This window comes from Drosophila pseudoobscura, chromosome 4 (genome assembly GCF_009870125.1).
Source record: "Drosophila pseudoobscura strain MV-25-SWS-2005 chromosome 4, UCI_Dpse_MV25, whole genome shotgun sequence".
Classification (NCBI taxonomy): Eukaryota; Metazoa; Arthropoda; class Insecta; order Diptera; family Drosophilidae; genus Drosophila; species Drosophila pseudoobscura.
This window is the reverse complement of record NC_046681.1, coordinates 879,739-896,907: the sequence shown is the minus strand read 5'-3', so window position 1 is coordinate 896,907 and position 17,169 is coordinate 879,739. Positions and strand designations below refer to the sequence as shown.

At 42.5% G+C, this 17,169-nt stretch overlaps 1 protein-coding gene across 4 annotated transcripts in view; it reads left to right on the top strand.

The window, feature by feature from the left end:
- Nucleotides 1–16,764, top strand: part of LOC26534138 (mitochondrial basic amino acids transporter) — a 278,776-nt gene extending 262,012 nt beyond the window's left edge. For all 4 annotated transcript variants that reach the window (XM_033379339.1, XM_033379336.1, XM_033379337.1 and 1 more), the window contains one exon: nucleotides 16,160–16,764. In XM_033379339.1, the coding sequence (XP_033235230.1) occupies nucleotides 16,160–16,731 (572 nt within the window). In that variant the 3' untranslated portion in view covers nucleotides 16,732–16,764. The remainder of the gene's footprint in view (nucleotides 1–16,159) is intronic.
- Nucleotides 16,765–17,169: the final 405 nt, after the last annotated feature.

Genomic DNA, 17,169 nt, shown 5'->3' with positions numbered 1-17,169 from the left:
TTTATAATTCCTCTCCATTAAAAAGGTAGCAAGTCTGAAGCAAAGAATTATAGTGGATCCGAATTCGATCTTTTGCGCAATTTAGAGCTCTTGGAAGATCGAACCGTGCGGTTCAATAGGGAAGATTCATTCGACTTGATTCGCTGAAAAGCAAACAGTCTATGCAACAGCAACGCATAAGAAATGAGTGAAATTATAATCGCCGAAGCCGAGAAACTTCCTTTGCCGTTGGTCAGCGGCCTCGGGATCCTTCTGGGCTACAAACTACGGGAGGCGATGACATGCGGGAGCGCCGACAGGGGGCATCGAGAGCGCCTAGGCAATCGCCGGACAGCGGCCTCGGGATCCTGCCAGGCTACGAACTGCTGGAGGGAGTCATGCGGGGTAGCGACGGACATCTGTAACGAATACGGATCACCACGTGGGTGGGGCAAGAAGCGACTCGGGCAAGAGGCGTAAGGATGTACAGAGAAGGCGAAGCCCCGGACATCCAGTTTCCCTAGTGTATAGATTGTTGGTGACCAAGCTATGTTTTCGTTATATCCATTATTTTTCACTTTATTCTCTTATTGCCCTACCTATCGCACCGCTTAGCAGCCCGCTACATGACTAGAGACTCGCTTACCGTGAATTCCCACGCTTATAGTTTCCGGCAGCTTCCTCTCCTCAGTAGTCAGTACAGGATCCTTCCTTTTCCTCCACTGGTTGCAATCTTCCCGTTACACTCTGATTCTTTTCAGCAGCCACTCGGTCTTAATAATTTTCTCCGCGAACACTTCTATTCAATTCGGCACTCTCTGATCCACTCTCCTTTCTCCACGTTTTCCCAGCTCAGAACAGGCGTTCTGCTGGCTCTGCTGATACAGCGTCACCGTGGGAGGCCAGCGTCGCCTGGCGGCTGGCGCCGTTGTTTCCGCTCTCTTTTCCGCTGCTGGCGCGTCGCTGCTTGCTGGGTTTTAGTTTTCGGCGTTTCTCTTCCGCTGTTGCTGCGTTGATGCTGTTTGCTTACTGCTGCTACGTCGATGCTGACAGCTTGCTGTTCTCGGCGTTTCTCTTCTGCCGCTGCTGCATCGATGCTGTTTGCTTATCGTTTTCCGCTCTTCTCCTCTGCCGTTGCTGCATCGGTGCGGTCGGCTCGCTGTTCTCGGCGTTTCTCTTCTGCCGCTGCTGCGTCGTTGTCGTTGGCTTATCGTTTTTGGCGTTCCTCTTCTGCCGCTGCTGCGTCGTTGTCGTTGAGTTTTTGGTTCTCGGTGTTTTCCTCGTCTCTCTTCTGCCGCTGCAGCTGCTTCGTTGTTGATGGGTTTTTTGGTTCTCGGTGTTTCCTCGTATTTCTTCGGCCACTGCTGCGTCGTTGTCGTTGTTGGTTTACCGACCTTGAACAGCCAGTGGCGTCTGCCGTGATCGTGACTTGCGAATTAGAATTGCCAATTCGATGGATACAATTGATAGATCAAATAAAATAAACTATGGGCATTAATATGAATTCCTGCTACAGCAACTACTTGGTAGAGGTCATGCGTCGTGTTGTGGATAAATACATGCTTAGGTAGACCAGATAGACTTTTTTGGGATTTATTCATTTCACATTTTTATACCCGATACTCAAAATTAGTATTGGGGTATATTAGATTTGTGGTGAAAATGGATCCTCTGGACGATCCAGAAATAATCGATTCCGACCCCATAAAGTATATATATTCTTGATCAGCATCAACAGCCGAGTCGATTGAGCCCTGTCTGTCTGTCCGTCCGTCCGTCTGTTCGTCTGTCCGTTCGTCTGTCTAGAGCAACGACATTTCAAATCCGGATTTCTGTGATACGTCACTGCTACAAGTATATTTCAGAGCTTTGCCCCGCCCACTTCCGCCCCCACAAAGGGCGAAAATCTGTGGCATCCATAATTTCGACGATACGAGAAAACTGAAAACGCAGAATCGTAGAGGATGTCTATATGTTCTTAAGTGTAAAATCTAAACCAGATCGTAACATTATCATAGCCAGAATCAAGAAAACAATTTCATTCTTTCTCGCTCTGTCTCTCTCTAACACACAGGTTTCATGGTCGGTTTTGCCAATTTCAAAATATGAGTTCAAGGATCTCAGAACCTATAAGAGCCAGAGCAACCAAATTTGGTATCCACACTCCTCTGATATCGGACCTTGACCGTTTTGTGTCAAAATTTCGCCACACCCCTTTCCGCCCCCGCAAAGGACGAAAATCTGGGGCATCCACAAATCTTAGAGACTATTAAGGCTAGAGCAACCAAATTTGGTATAAGCACTTTTGTTAGATCTCACTACAAAACGTATATCTCGAAATTTCGCCCCACCCCCTTCCTCCCCCACAAAGGACGAAAATCTTTTGCATCCACAATATTGCAGATTCGAGAAAACTAAAAACGCAGAATCATAGATAATGATCATATCTATCAGATTGCTGAATCTGGATCAGATCAGATCAAATCCAAAAGCAACAAATCAATTTGCAGTGGCCACGTTCAATATTAGCTGCGTCTGCCGGAGGAGAGCCATACTGACTAAGTATCGGGTATAAATGTTGAGTTGCGGTGTCCGCAGCACCAAATTTGGTTGCTCTGGCTCTTATAGGTTCTGAGATCCTTGAACTCACATTTTGCAATTGGCAAAACCGACCATGAAACCTGTGTGTTAGAGAGAGACAGAGCGAGAAAAAATGAAATTGTTTTCTTGATTCTGGCCATAATAATAATTCGATCTGGTGCAGATTCAGCAACCGGATAGATATGGTCATTCTCTCTGATTGTGCGTTTTTAGTTTTCTCCAATCTGCAATATTGTGGATGCAACAGATTTTCGCCCTTTGTGGGGGCGAAAGTGGGCAGTGCAAGGTTTTGAAACATTCTTGTATCAGATACATATCACAGAAATCCGGATTTGAAATGTCGTTGCTCTAGCTCTTATAGTCTTTGAGCACTAGGCACTGATAAGTACGGACAGACGGAGAGCCAGACAGGGCCCAATGGACTCGGCTATTGATGCTGATCAAGAAAATATATACTTTATGGGGTCGGAACGCTTCCTTCTGGTCGTTACACTCATCCATTTTCACCACAAATCTAATATACCCCAATACTCATTTTGAATATCGGGTATAAAAAAAACCCATTAAAGAATCGTAAAATTACAAAAATAGACACATAAAACTCAAAAGTTCACCGGTTCATCTAAACATTTTTCGGTATAAATTATCCACATTTATTAAAGGATTATTCTCTATGAGTCTGTGTTTTCAGTGTTTTTATACGCGATACTCAAAATGAGTATTGGGGTATATTGGATTTGTGGTGAAAATGGATGTACGTAACGTCCAGAAGGAATCAGCATCAATAGCCGAGTCGATTGAGCCCTGTCTGTCTATTAGCCCTATTAGCCCCTAGTGCTCAAAGACTATAAGAGCTAGAGCAACGGTATTTCATAAGCAGACTTCTGTGATATGTGTCACTGTTACAAGAATATTTCAAAACTTTGCCCCGCCCTCTTCCGCCCCCACAAAGAGCGAAAATCTGTGGCATCCACAATTTTAAAGATACGAGAAAACAGAAAACTCTGAATCGTAGGAAATGATTATATATTCTAAGATGCAAAATCTGAACCAGATCGTACTACTAGTATAGCCAGAATCAAGAAAACAATTTCATTCTCTAACACACAGGTTTCATAGTCGGTTTTGCCCTTTTTGCAAAATATGAGTTCCTAGATCTCAGAGACTATAAGAGCTAGAGCAACCAATATTTTGATGGACACTCCTGTGATATCGGACCTTAACGAGCTAGTTTCAAAATTTCGCCACACCCCCTTCCGCCCCCGCAAAGGACGAAAATCTGGGGCATCCACAAATCTCAGAGACTATTAAGACTAGCGTAACCAAATTTGGTATCCACACTTCTGTTAGATCTCACTATAAAAATCTGAAAAAAATCCGTTCTCTTTCGTAGTGATAAGACGTGTTTTTGTTTTGCGCTCCGCATTTTTTCCTTTTCTTTTGAATAAACAGCCGGTGTTTTCCTAACTAAATTTTAATTATACTTCCTAACCAGACAACAATCTGGAAACATATTCTATTACGCGAGTGCATGCCTTTTGATTTGTGTTAAAACATTATTTAACTTTTTATTTTTCGGCGTCGGCTTGTGCTTGTGATTGTGTTGTTGCAGTGAGTGAGTACGCATTACATTGCATTGCAGTCCACTCTCGTCTGGTAGCTTTTGTTTTTTTATCACTCTCTCGCTATCACCTCAATTTCAATAACTGTTCTTTCTCTCTCGTTCTTTAAACTTTCTGAGCAATAGCGCTCTCTGCTTAGTAGCTCTCGCTATAACCTCTCTCCACTCTGCTCTCTTTTTTACCAATTCTGCTTTGAGCGTTGTCTGGCACATTGGTCTGATACCAATTTGTTTTGCAAATAATCGTAAATAAAGTTTTTCCCAGTTCTTCCAAACCTCCTATTCTGAGGAAAGCTACTCTGGTCAACCGTACCCATACGGATTACCGAGGTCGAACGGCATTTTCAGTCCCTTGTTAAATGAATGTTCCCTACTTCATGATCTTCGACTAGTTAAGCCGGTGTTTTTACCGGGTCCAGACGGGGTTCCAGGTTGTGTACTCAGGTACTGCGCCGAGGCTCTGTGTGGACCTTTGCTTAAACTATTCACCCTGTCCATTGATTCCTCTTGCTTCCCCCCAATCTGGAAGGAATTGTTTATAATTCCTCTCCTTAAAAAAGGTAGCAAGTCTGATGCAAAAAATTATAGAGGTATAGCAAATTGTAGGGATCCTTGGTGGGCTCCCTACAAGTGAGTAAGAATCCGCTCCAGAAACTCAATCCGGTTCCAAATTGGGTACGCTTAATAGCTACCATATCATTAACTTGGTACTCTTTTTCTAAATTTGTCTGGCTTTATCCAACAAAGAGTACAGGCGCTGATGATGTGGTTGATAGGTTGCAGAAACAGGGCGAAGTTTTTGGAAACCCGAAGCGTGTGATCACGGATAGAGGCACTGCATTTACTGCTAATGTTTTCGAGGAATATTGTAAGGAACAGGATATCAAACATTTGCTGATAGCGACAGGAGTGCCGCGTGGTAATGGACAGGTAGAGCGAATTAATAAGGTCGTTACTACTATGTTAACAAAGCTTTGCGCAGAAGATCCGAAAGCCTGGTACAAGCATATTGGTAGGGTACAATCGTTTATAAACTCCACTCCTCCGAGAAGTACCAAGATATCCATTTAAGATTTTGACAGGCATAAAAATGAGGACAAAGTATGACAGTGACTTAGAAAAGCTTGTAGAGGAAGAGTATATTTTAGAGCTGCAGCAGGAGAAAGAAGAAATTCGCAAGATAGCCAGAGATAACATAGTGCAGATACAAAATGAAAATTGCAAGTCGTTCAACAAGTCCAGGAAACCAGAAAAAGAGTACCAAGTTAATGATATGGTAGCTATTAAGCGTACCCAATTTGGAACCGGATTGAAGCTAAAGGGAAGATTCTTGGGTCCTTATATTGTGACGCGTAAACTAAGACATGGACGGTACATTGTTGAGAAAGTGGGTGATGGTGAAGGGCCTTTGAAGACCAATACGGTGGCAGAGTATATGAAGATGTGGTCTCAATCATTCGGGTCGAATGATGAGTCAGGACGGCCGAATGTAGGGTTGGCAGCCCTTTAATGAGTATCGATCTATCGCTAGGGATAGTCAAGGGTAGAGGAAGATATATCGATAGTAAGTAAGAGTTCGACTGCGGGAGCGAGTAGACGTGCAGAGAAGAACGTGTTAAGAAAAAGAAACTTATTGTAACCATTTATTAAAATAAAGACAATACAACGATGAGTGGCTTATATTTGATGGAGTTTCTGGAGCGGATTCTTACTCACTTGTAGGGAATAGCAAAGTTATCCGCTATCCCCAAAATGTTTGAGAAGGTTTTAACTCCGCACTTGCAACATCTCTGCAAGTCACTTATATCTCCAACTCAGCATGGATTTATAAGGCGGCGATCAACAACCACGAACTTGTTAGAGTTTACCTCTTTCATTATTAAAGGCTTTCAAGGTAACTTACAGACGGATGTTATTTACACCGACTTCAGTAAAGCATTCGACTCTGTAAACGATTCCCACTTAGCGCATAAACTTGACCTTTTAGGTTTTCCGCCTAACCTCCTGAGATGGATTTCTAGCTATCTTTGTTCTAGGTCTCAAAGAGTCCTCTACACAAACTCCCTCTCTTCATCAATAAAGGTTTCTTCGGGAGTACCACAGGGCAGCCATCTAGGCCCCTTACTCTTCACACTCTTTATTAATGACTTGCCTTCAGTATTAACATACTCTCGAGTACTTATGTATGCGGATGATGTTAAACTCTGTGTCCAGTACAAGGACATTTCATTTCATTCTCGCTTGCAATCCGATCTCAATAGCTTCCAGTCATGGTGTAGTGCAAACTTGTTACACCTTAATGCCTCGAAATGCAAAGTTATGACATTTCATCGTTCTAACCCTTTGTTGGCTCCCTACACCCTATTTGGTGGTTCTCTTGAGAGAATTACCCTGGTGGATGATCTGGGTGTTATGTTAGACCCCAAGTTAAAGTTTTCCGAACACATTTCTACCATGGTAAATAAGGCCATGGGCGTGCTTGGGTTTATAAAGAGGTGGTCAAAGGAATTTGACGATCCCTATATAACAAAGACTCTCTATACCTCGCTTGTTCGTCCGATCTTAGAATACGGCTCCTGTGTATGGTGCCCTCAGTACAAAGTATACCAGGACCGTATAGAATCAGTACAGAAAAACTTTTTACTCTTTGCTCTGCGGGGCCTTAACTGGGCCACAACTTGATCAGGGGTGACATAGACAGCCCTGATCTGTTGAGCCGCATAAGCTTCACGATTCCTATTAGACTGACTATAAATTTTATACCGTTGTTCCTTCCACTTTGTATATCGAATTATTCCTTGCATGAACCGTTTTGGGTCTTATGCTCGGATTATGTCTTTTGACAAAGCTTGAGAAATTCTGAGGAAATGAAATCAATTCGCTCGATTCATCGACTCAGAAATCTTCAGCAGATGTATAATTTTGCAATGCAAAATTGTCAACTGAAGTTTCTTCACATAGATTCGATGATTTTAGGCATGCGTTTATTTTATTGGTAGGCGTTGATCTTGTAATGTGTGTTTAGCGAAAATAGCAAGACAGTAGAATCATAGTGCCTGCAAAATATCTCGAGTTATTGCGTATATCTTTTAATGCGCCGTTAACTGCTTTTGACTGCGCCATTATGCATTCGTCGCAGTTTATGATTTTCGATGCTGACAAAACTATTGCCACTGCGGAGTTTTTTGCAATATTATAAATAGGGTCTTGAATATTTTAAAGATTTAACGGCAGTTTTAATGTCGTATCCCAATGTGTATCGTTTTCTAGTAAATTGAGTTCTTCACATGCTGCACGATCTTGGACGTATCTTTCCATAACTGCATCTTTTAAGATGCGATGCACTTACTGCACCATCAAGTGACCCGTGTGACGCGCCGGTCCCAGGCAAAGCGCAGCCCTCCTCCCGGCCAACCGACCGAGGGGCGCAAGTATTAACTTGCTAAGAAAACTAAGCATGCATTTTAAGTACAAATACCACTATAATTAATTCTAACGAGAAAGGTATGTGAGTATTAGTAAATTAATAAGAGGAAGGGAATTAGTGGTGGATATAATGTGGTAGACGGAATTATAATCCGAGCATAAGACCCTAAAAGGTTTATGCAAGGAATAATTCGATCTAAAAAGTGGAAGGGACAACAATATATAGTTTCTAATGAATCTAATAGAAATTACGACGTTTATGCGACACTCTTGATCAAGTTGGCAGATGGCATGTTTACTAATAGCAGTATACTAGAGTAAGATGGCATCCCAGTTAAGGCTCCGCAGAGCAAAGAGTAAAAAGTTTTTCTGGACTGATTCTATATGGTCCTGGTGTATTTTGTACTGAGGGCCGTACAGAGGAGCCGTAATCTATGATCGAACGAACTAGCGAGGTATAGAGAGTCTTCGTTATGGTCGTCAAATACCTTGTACTGAAAGCTATTGAGATCGGATTTCAAGCGAGAATGAAGTGAAATGTCATCCGCATCCAAATACGAGAGTATTTTAACACCGAAGGCAAGTCATTAATAAATAGTGTAAAGGCTCTTACATATATGGCTTAGATGGCTGCCCTGTAGTACACCCGAAGAAACCTTGACTGGTGAAAAGAGGGAGTTTTTAATATGTTGGGAATATTGTTCCATTCACAGTGGGTAGTGACTCAAATTACGTTGACCCACGCACATTAACCAGCAAAAACCGCAAAATATAAGCTGTAGAAGCAAATGTATACATACGACCAAGACCATCAGTAGAACGCACATTCGGATAACCAGGAACTGCATCGCCATACTTTCGTCGTTTAAATATCTTCGATGCAGCATTCCAAGTGTAATAGCGTGACATCTCCGAGTAAAGCGATAGTTCGACCGTTATCGTCGGGTTATCTGCGCCGATGCAGTGGATAACCGTCGTTCCCAGTGAAGGTCTCCGCCATTAATCTCTGCGGATATCGTTTGGAAAACTGGTCGTCGACCAAGCTAGATGATTGGGGATTGATGACGCCTCTCGGTCTGTGAATCATATTTGCAATTACGCCATCATGTAGGTCTAGATCGGCTTCGTGATCAGGAATCTCAGTACATGTGAGTATCGAGTATCTCCAAAGACGCGTCTTGAACACTTTAGTTCGTCAAGGACCTCATTTTATACCCAATACTCAAAATGAGTATATGGGTATATTAGATTTGTGGTTAAAGTGGATGTGTGTAATCTTCAGAAGGAAGCTTTTTCGACCCCATAAAGTGTATATATTTTTGATCAGCATCAATAGATGAGTCGATTGAGCCATGTCTGTCTGTCTGTCCGTCCGTCCGTACGTCCCTATGAGCGCCTAGTGCTCAGAGACTATAAGAACTATAGCAACGATATTTTGTATCCAGACTTCTGTGATATGTCACTGTTACAAGTGTATTTCAAAACTTCGCCCCGCCCCCACAACGGACGAAAATCTGTGGCATTCACAATTTCAAAGAGACGAGAAAGCCAAAAACGCAAAATCGTAAAGAATGAACATACCTTCTAGACTGCAAAATCGGAACCTGATCGTATTAATATTATAGTCCGAATGAAGAAAACAATTTCATTCTTTCTGGCTCTATCTCCCTCTAACACACACGTTTCATGGTCGGCCTTGCCTATTGCTAAAAGTGAGCGCTAGAGCAACCAAATTTGGTATCCAAACTTCTGTTAGATCTCACTGTTACAAAATTCTTCCGTTTTCCAAGCAGCGATACCAAAAGTTTGAGAGAGAAAAACCATGCGGCAATCATCGTCTCCGATACCAATTCTGGCGCGTACGAATAAATTCGTATCGGGTAAAGAAGAAAAGCTACGGGCCTTGCCATTCAAAATGTTCTAGCTCGTTTTCGATACAGTATTGTGATCCATAACACCCTAACTCCTTCGTTGCAAAGATTTGAGCAAGGAGTAACACAATAAATCATAAACTTTGCGTATAAAAACGTAATATTTCCCAGTCGGTAAGCTTGGGCAACAAATTTATAATTATAATTATTAAATTATTAATTAAAATCGCCGAAAACTTTGGGTGGCTGTAATTTAATTATGTGTATTTGGCGGGGCGAAAATTATTGCGCTCGATCTGTTTCAATATTAAAGATAGACTATATCCTTCACAATTAAATTTCTTATTTTAGCTAATCTACGGTAGCAAGAGCGAGAGAGCGAGCTTTAATTGCGCTCCCGCTTTGCCCTAGCCTAACTGTAACTAGACTTCATAATTACGATAAAAATAAACAATTCAAGCGATTAGATGAAGGTCACGAAACACCGGCCTCGTTGAAAGCCTGCACGGCTTCAACACATTGGCAGCGACGGAAGCTTGTGTATGGTCCGCCGAAAAACCGCTCCAGTGCTAGTTCTTATTTCGACCACCCGGACCATGGCGTCCTATCCTTCGTGCTTGGCGATGACCCTCCCCACGAGCCACTCCTGAGGCGGCAGATTGTCCTTGGCCACGATGACCAGGTCTCCTTCCTCGAGGTTCGGTTGCCGCTGGTGCCATTTGCCCCGAATTCGCAACCCCAGCACATACTCGCGGGACCATAGCTACCAAAACACTTGCCTGACTGACGAGACAAGTCACCATCGCCGCAAGCAACTGAGATTCTCCTGGTACGGAGCCCACAGTGCTGTGGGGGCGATAAGCGACCCGCCTGTTAGCAGGTGCCTTGGTGTAAGGGCCTGGCCGTCGCTTGGATCTTGGCTGACGGCTCCCAGCGGCCTCGAGTTCATTATTGCCTCGATACCGACAAGGACTGTGGCGAGCTCTTCGGCGGTTAGGAGCGCGCTGCCTACCGCCCGTAGGAGTAGGCTCCTGGCAGCTTTTCACCTGTTCGCGGCGGTATGTACGTCCCCTTGCTCCCTGAGCCAAATCCGCAGATCGCTGAGGTGGCGGCTCGCTCTGACAAAGTTCGTCCCGCTGTCGGAATAGACGACTTGGGTATATCCTCGGCGCCCGACGAACCTTTGGAAAGCCAATAAAAAAACTATCAGAGGTTAGATGAAGCTATTTGTATGTGAACCGCCTTGGACGCAAAACAAACAAAAAGCGCAATGTATGACTTGTATGGGGGCCTTCCGCGAGTTTTCAATGTCGTGTGCACTGGTCCACAAAAATCAACCCCGTGAATTGAAAATGGGCGGAGAGCACGGAATCGATCTGTGGGTAAATTCTCCATAATTTGCGTCAACAATCGAGGTTTGCATTTAAAACAGCGCATACACGATCGAACTGTCTGACGTAGAAGTGGTCAGTCCAACCGCAGTCTTCCTCTTTTCCAGTTGAAGATCTTCGAGAGGTTCGAAATAAGCGTTCTTGGGCCAGTTTTGTGCATCCTCTTTCAGAAATGATGGTTCCTCGAACCAAATTGACAACGATTTCGTCGACGTCAGAACCTCTTGAGACAATATCTGCTGGGTTCTGTTTCGTGGGTACATGACGCCACGTAGCATCATCTGACCACTCTTGAATAACAGCCACTCTATTCCAAACGAAAGTCGACAACGACGATGGATGAGACGAAATCCAATGAATAGTTACCTCTGAATCCGACCAATAAACGACTCGTTCAATGGGCACGTTTAATAGGGGCTTGATTCTGTGACAGAGATCTGCGAGAAGGTGAGCGGCACATAACTCAAGCCTTGGGAGCGTTTTGGTCTTGAGCGGCGCTACTTTGGATTTCGAAGTCAACAATGATACTTTTAAACCTTCTGCAGTTCTGCTACGTATATAGACGCACGCTCCATACGCTCTCATGGAGGCGTCAGCAAAGGCATGTATTTGAACCGGTGACATCGGATCGGAATACACAAACCGAGATATGGATATGTCTTCCAATTGAGATAGTGTATTTTTCAACTTATTCCACGCTGTTTCCAAATGCAGCGGGATCGACTCATCCCAATCTAGTTTGTTAAGCCAAAGCTCCTGCAATAGGATCTTGCCTTTTATAACGATAGGACTTAATAAACCAAGGGGGTCAAACAACTTTGATGTCACCGATAGTATGTTACGTTTTGTCGCTCGGAGACCCATAGCTGAATTGTCAATTTTGAACTTAAAGGCATCGTCAGTAGGTTACCATGAGATTCCTAACGCCTTTGTCGACTCAGAATCCGAGATTGTTATGGGTTTGGCTGTGCTCTCAGATGCGGTGATCTCGGGTGAGTTTGAAAACCACTTAGTCAACTCAAACCCTGCGGTCTGAAGAACCTGAGACACTTCGGACTTAATTGCCCTTAGCTCCTCTACGCATGCAGCACCAGTCAACAAGTCATAGACGTAAAAGTCGGACCCAATAACGTTAGCAGCTCTAGGGAATGAGAGCTTCGCAGACTCACTCAACCTCTTCAAACACCGAATTGCCAAAAATGGGGCTGGTCCAGTCCCATATGTTACGGTGTTGAGCTGGTATATTCTCAAGGACTCAGACGGGTCTCTTCTCCACACTATGAGCTGAAACTGCCGATCCGCTTCGTTCACCATCACTTGGCGATACATCTTTTTAACATCAGCAGTCAGGGCAAACCTGTGCAGACGGAAACGGAGCAGTGTCGAGTATAATTCCTCTTGAATGGTAGGTCCCACCATCAGAATGTCATTTAAGGCCACCTGTGAGGACGTCTTGGACGAAGCATCGAACACGACTCGGAGCTTGGTAGACGTACTTTGGGGCCTCAGAACACACTGATGAGGGATTACGTAGTGTGGAGTAGAAGGAATCGTATTGTCAGTAGGAGACATATGACCTAAGGGGAGGTACTCTTCCATGAATTCCAAGTACATTTTCTTCAACTCAGGGTCACGATGCAATCGTCTTTCAAGCGACAAAAACCGCCGTTTCGCAACCTCAAAGGAGTTGCCTAAACAATTTGGATCTGATTTAAACGGGAGCCTTACTTCAAACCGACCTGAAGATAGTACCTGAGTCGTCTTACGATAGTGTTCTTCACATAGCTTGTGCGCAGGTGTGGCAATTTTCTTGGTAGATGACATTTCTTCCAGTGACCAAAACTTTTTCAAGGTCCTATCGATGGATACTAGCAACTCCTTACTGCAACTCAAACTGTTTGTAATTTGAGGAGCAGAACTCCTGGAAACTTATTTTCCCGACACAACCCAACCAAGAAGGGTTTTCTGAAGAGTTGGAAAGTCAGGACCTTGTTTAATTTGACCAACAGCTAATAATTCAAAGAACGATTCTGCTCCATTTAACATATATATTCTTTGTGGCTTGTAGAAATAAGGGTCTGCCAGGTAGGTTCTCTGGGATTCGCCAGTCAGTCACATTCACTGACTGGTCAGGGTGATAACCTGAAATTGATTTCAGGATCCAAAAATCAAAGGAGAACTCACTACCATTTATTCGCGACTTCACCACTGTGTGTATTTTATCCTTTACTTGAGAATTAGATTCACCAATTCCAAGCAAGTTAATACAGGACTCCTCTCTACGGATCTGTAAGCAATTAGCGAGGTCCTCGGTAATGAAATTTGTTTGTGATCCAGAGTCGAGCAGAGCTCTGGCCAGAATGTGTTCATCGCTCTTAGTTTGGACGCTTACAATCGACGTAGCCAGAATTACCCTGTCCAACGCTGTCGCATGCAGAACATGTGACGTGGAAGTTTGATTCTGATTTGATGGAGGAGAAGGACTCTCTTGGGGTGGTGGCAACGCGAGACACTGTGTATCGATGCAATAATGTATAATGTGAGCGGCTACACACTCGACATTTATTGGCTTTGCATTTTACAACAGCGTGGCCTTTTCGCAGACAGTTAATGCATAAGGATGCTGACTTGGCAAACTCAAACCTTTGCATCACCGAGAGACGCGAAAATGGAGGGAAATTTGACACTACATGGTCTCCTGAATTGCAGTAGCTACAAGTTCGCTGAGTTCTACTGTTGGTGGAAGTGGAAGAACAAGCAAATGAACTGCAATTATGTTGCTTGACTTTGTCCCGCCTTGGCTTCGTCGATTCTTCAGCAGACAGATGCTGGTATCGACGATTCAAGACTTTCTCAAAGTCTCAAAACGAGATGAATAAGCATTGCATTCTGTTTGCATTCTCCAAATGAAGAAGTCAGAGTGTTTCCAATAAATATGTTCCATGTATTTATGTATATATGTAGATTGTAGGTGCGCGTATGTGCACGACGGCAGCTTGTAGCGGGGTGGGAAACGTAACTCCTTGTAGCTTACATGCTAAGACTACCGTGAGCGTCGTGTGGATCGTAGGAGCGCACCGAACCGAAAGCTCGAGAGCGAGGCAGAGGGCTATGTAACTGGCTGTTAACTGAGCGCGGCACCCAGCAGCGATAACAGGCTGTTAGCCTGGTGTGCTAACAGCTCGGTTGCCCTGTTACAGCTTCTGCTCTGAACACATTCGAAATTTTTGTATCGTCTCCGATCGACAGTAACGATCCGTAAATCGACGAAACAGTATCGATTATCGACATATAACTGTTGCGTCCAAATAGCGGTTCACATATGTCTGTATGTGTCGATTTGTATGTATTTATGTGTATTTTGCTATATTTATAAGAAATCATTAATAAATTCCATGCAATCTAGCTCCACTATGTATCATACGTCTGTGCCTTGAATTGAAATCGATGTGCAAATACCTCTGATTCCTCTTTTGGATTGCTACTTGCTACTACTCCAATTGCTACTTTCCTGGCTTTATCGCAGGGCATCCCTCGGCGGTAGCAGAAATTTGCACAAAAATTAATATTGGCGCGACCGACGCGATGATTATGCAAATGGATTGGTAGGACACAAACACCACGACGCGGGCAACGATTGTGTTTGCATATACTGCAATTTCTTGTGTTACTGTCACACTTTGTTGTTGCCTACAATTAACTTTACAGTCCATCCGGGGGCGCCTTGAAAAATTAGAAGAGTTTTTCTAAATGAAGATCACCGAGAACTTTGGGTGGCTGTAATTTAATTATTTATAGGCGGGGCGAAAATGAATATGCTCGATCTCCTTCAATATTAGCAAACAACTATATTTTCTTCATAATTCAAATCTCTGACTCTAGCTAACCTACGGTGGCAAAGCGGGACGAAATCGCCAAGAGCAAGAGAGCGAGCTTTTATTGCGCTCCCGATAAAAATAAACAATTCAAGTAGTATGACGATTAGATGAAGGTCACGCAACAGACGGATTGATAGCTGTATTCATAAACTTACAAAGCTTTTAATCTACAGTGGCGAGCACGTGTGGATACATGTTTATCACTTTTCACTTTAAGCGCCTGTAAAGTCTTTAAAAATCAATCAATCCTTGTCATTTTTTTTTTAAAGATTCATTAATTTATTGAGAATGAGAAAAGACAACAATTTGAATTCAAAGATATCCTTTTCCTCAAGAGATTTTAATTTGTTCAAAAAATTAGCATGTAACAACTTTTGCACGTTTCAAATTTTTTTACTTTAATAATTTTTTAAAAATATTTGTTCCAAAGGGCCTTAGTATTTATCATAGCAGTGTAGCAGCCCTACACCGTCAGTCTTCCTCGTCCATGCTTTATTGTTTCCTTGACCTGATGATTTTTTAGCTTTCCACATGAGCGGTATCAGTAGTTTTCGTTTCGATCAGACTTAAAACGGTTTATTTTGGTATATCTAACCCAATTACCTTCTTAAAATTTTCCCTGGTCCAGTTCCTATGCTCCTCGGTAAATATAAGATGCGCAGCCACTTTTTGTGAGAGAGGGCAGGTTTTTTCTGGCTATCTGCCGGTGTCAGGCCGATCGTACGCAGAGCTTCCACTCATGGGACGTTCTCCAATTGGTTAAAATCGATGGAATAATGAAGAAAGAATATTATCTTATTATTTAGGAACCCATTTTGTCAAATTTTATAGAGAAATGTGACTTCCCCATATCCGAGATCACTTTCCAGCCAGACGGTAGCCCGGCTAAATTCGTGAAAAATCGTCCCAATAATTCGAGTTTTCACTTAATCCAGTGGCCTGCTGAATAGTCCAGATCTAAATCCCATTGAAAATCAATGGGCTCTGTTTAAAAAACATTGGAAAAGTACGAAACGTGCAAAAGTTGATACATGCTCATTTTTTGAACAAATTAAAATGTCTTGAGGAAAAGGATCTCTTTGAATTGAAATTGTTGTTTTTTTTTCATTCTCAATAAATTAATGAATCTTTAAAAAAAAATCACAAGGATTGATTGATTTTTAAAGATTTTACAGGCGCTTAAAGTGAAAAGTGATAAACATGTATCCATACGTGCTCGCCACTGTAGATATAACACAAAAAAAAGTTATGAACAATATATTATTTTTTTCAACTTTAAGAAATGTTTTGAAAGATAAAATACATAGTTCCTCTTGGAGTAAATATCAATGGGATAGTTGGTTCTGAATATAGCACTTATACTATTTTTTGTCTTTTTTCATATTATCTTAGGATTTTCCAGCTACTTTGTATCTTATGAGTATTTGATGCGGCAAAGGGATAGTCCTAATATCCCATATACTCTTATGGCCGGAGGCTGTGCTGGAATAGCCTCATGGCTAGCCTGCTATCCAATTGATGTAATTAAAACGCATATGCAAGCGGACGCCCTAGGAAAAAATGCTAAATACAATGGATTCATAGACTGTGCGAAAAAAGGCTTTGAAAAAGAGGGTACTCTCTTTTTCTTTAGAGGATTGAACTCTACTCTGATAAGAGCTTTTCCAATGAACGCTGCTTGCTTTTTTGTGGTTTCCTGGATAATGGATCTTTTTAATAAAAATGGAATGGATATGGCAATGAGCTCTGATAACCCACTATATCTTGTAAACTTAGAAAATACGACCCTGGCTAATCTGGGGAACACGTCCTCAAAAATTGAAGAATTAGTAAGGAACATTATAACTGACAACTCTATTTTAGTCCAATTAATTTCCACTCATCAGGACATAACACCAAACCAATTTACAAATAATATTTATAACGACTCTGATAATTTTAAAAGCCAAATGGAGTCTAAATAAAACTTATAATAAAAACCCAAAACCTCAATGTTATCCTATTAGTCTGTGCTACTCACCATCCACACTATCCGCTTCTGGTTCTATAGTTGAAATTTTATATATTCCTTGTACTGAACGAGTACAGGGGGATATTAAATCCGTGTAGATTTATTTAATGAACATGAGGACACACGTTACCGACCCCATACAGTCTATATACTAAATTCTTGATAAACATTATTAGTCGATATAGCCAATTCTGTCACACTGTCTTGTCGCCTAATACTCGGAGACTTAAGGTCTAGATTTTTTACGAAGCTCCTTGCTGTCCGAGCATAACTCCAGGGCATAGCGTTGTCAGACTGTGGGACTGTACGGTTGTCTCAGTAGAAGCATTAAATTCTGTCAGCTGTCGGGAAGAGGTGCATGGAGTCCAACGAATCATCCAATTACATGATT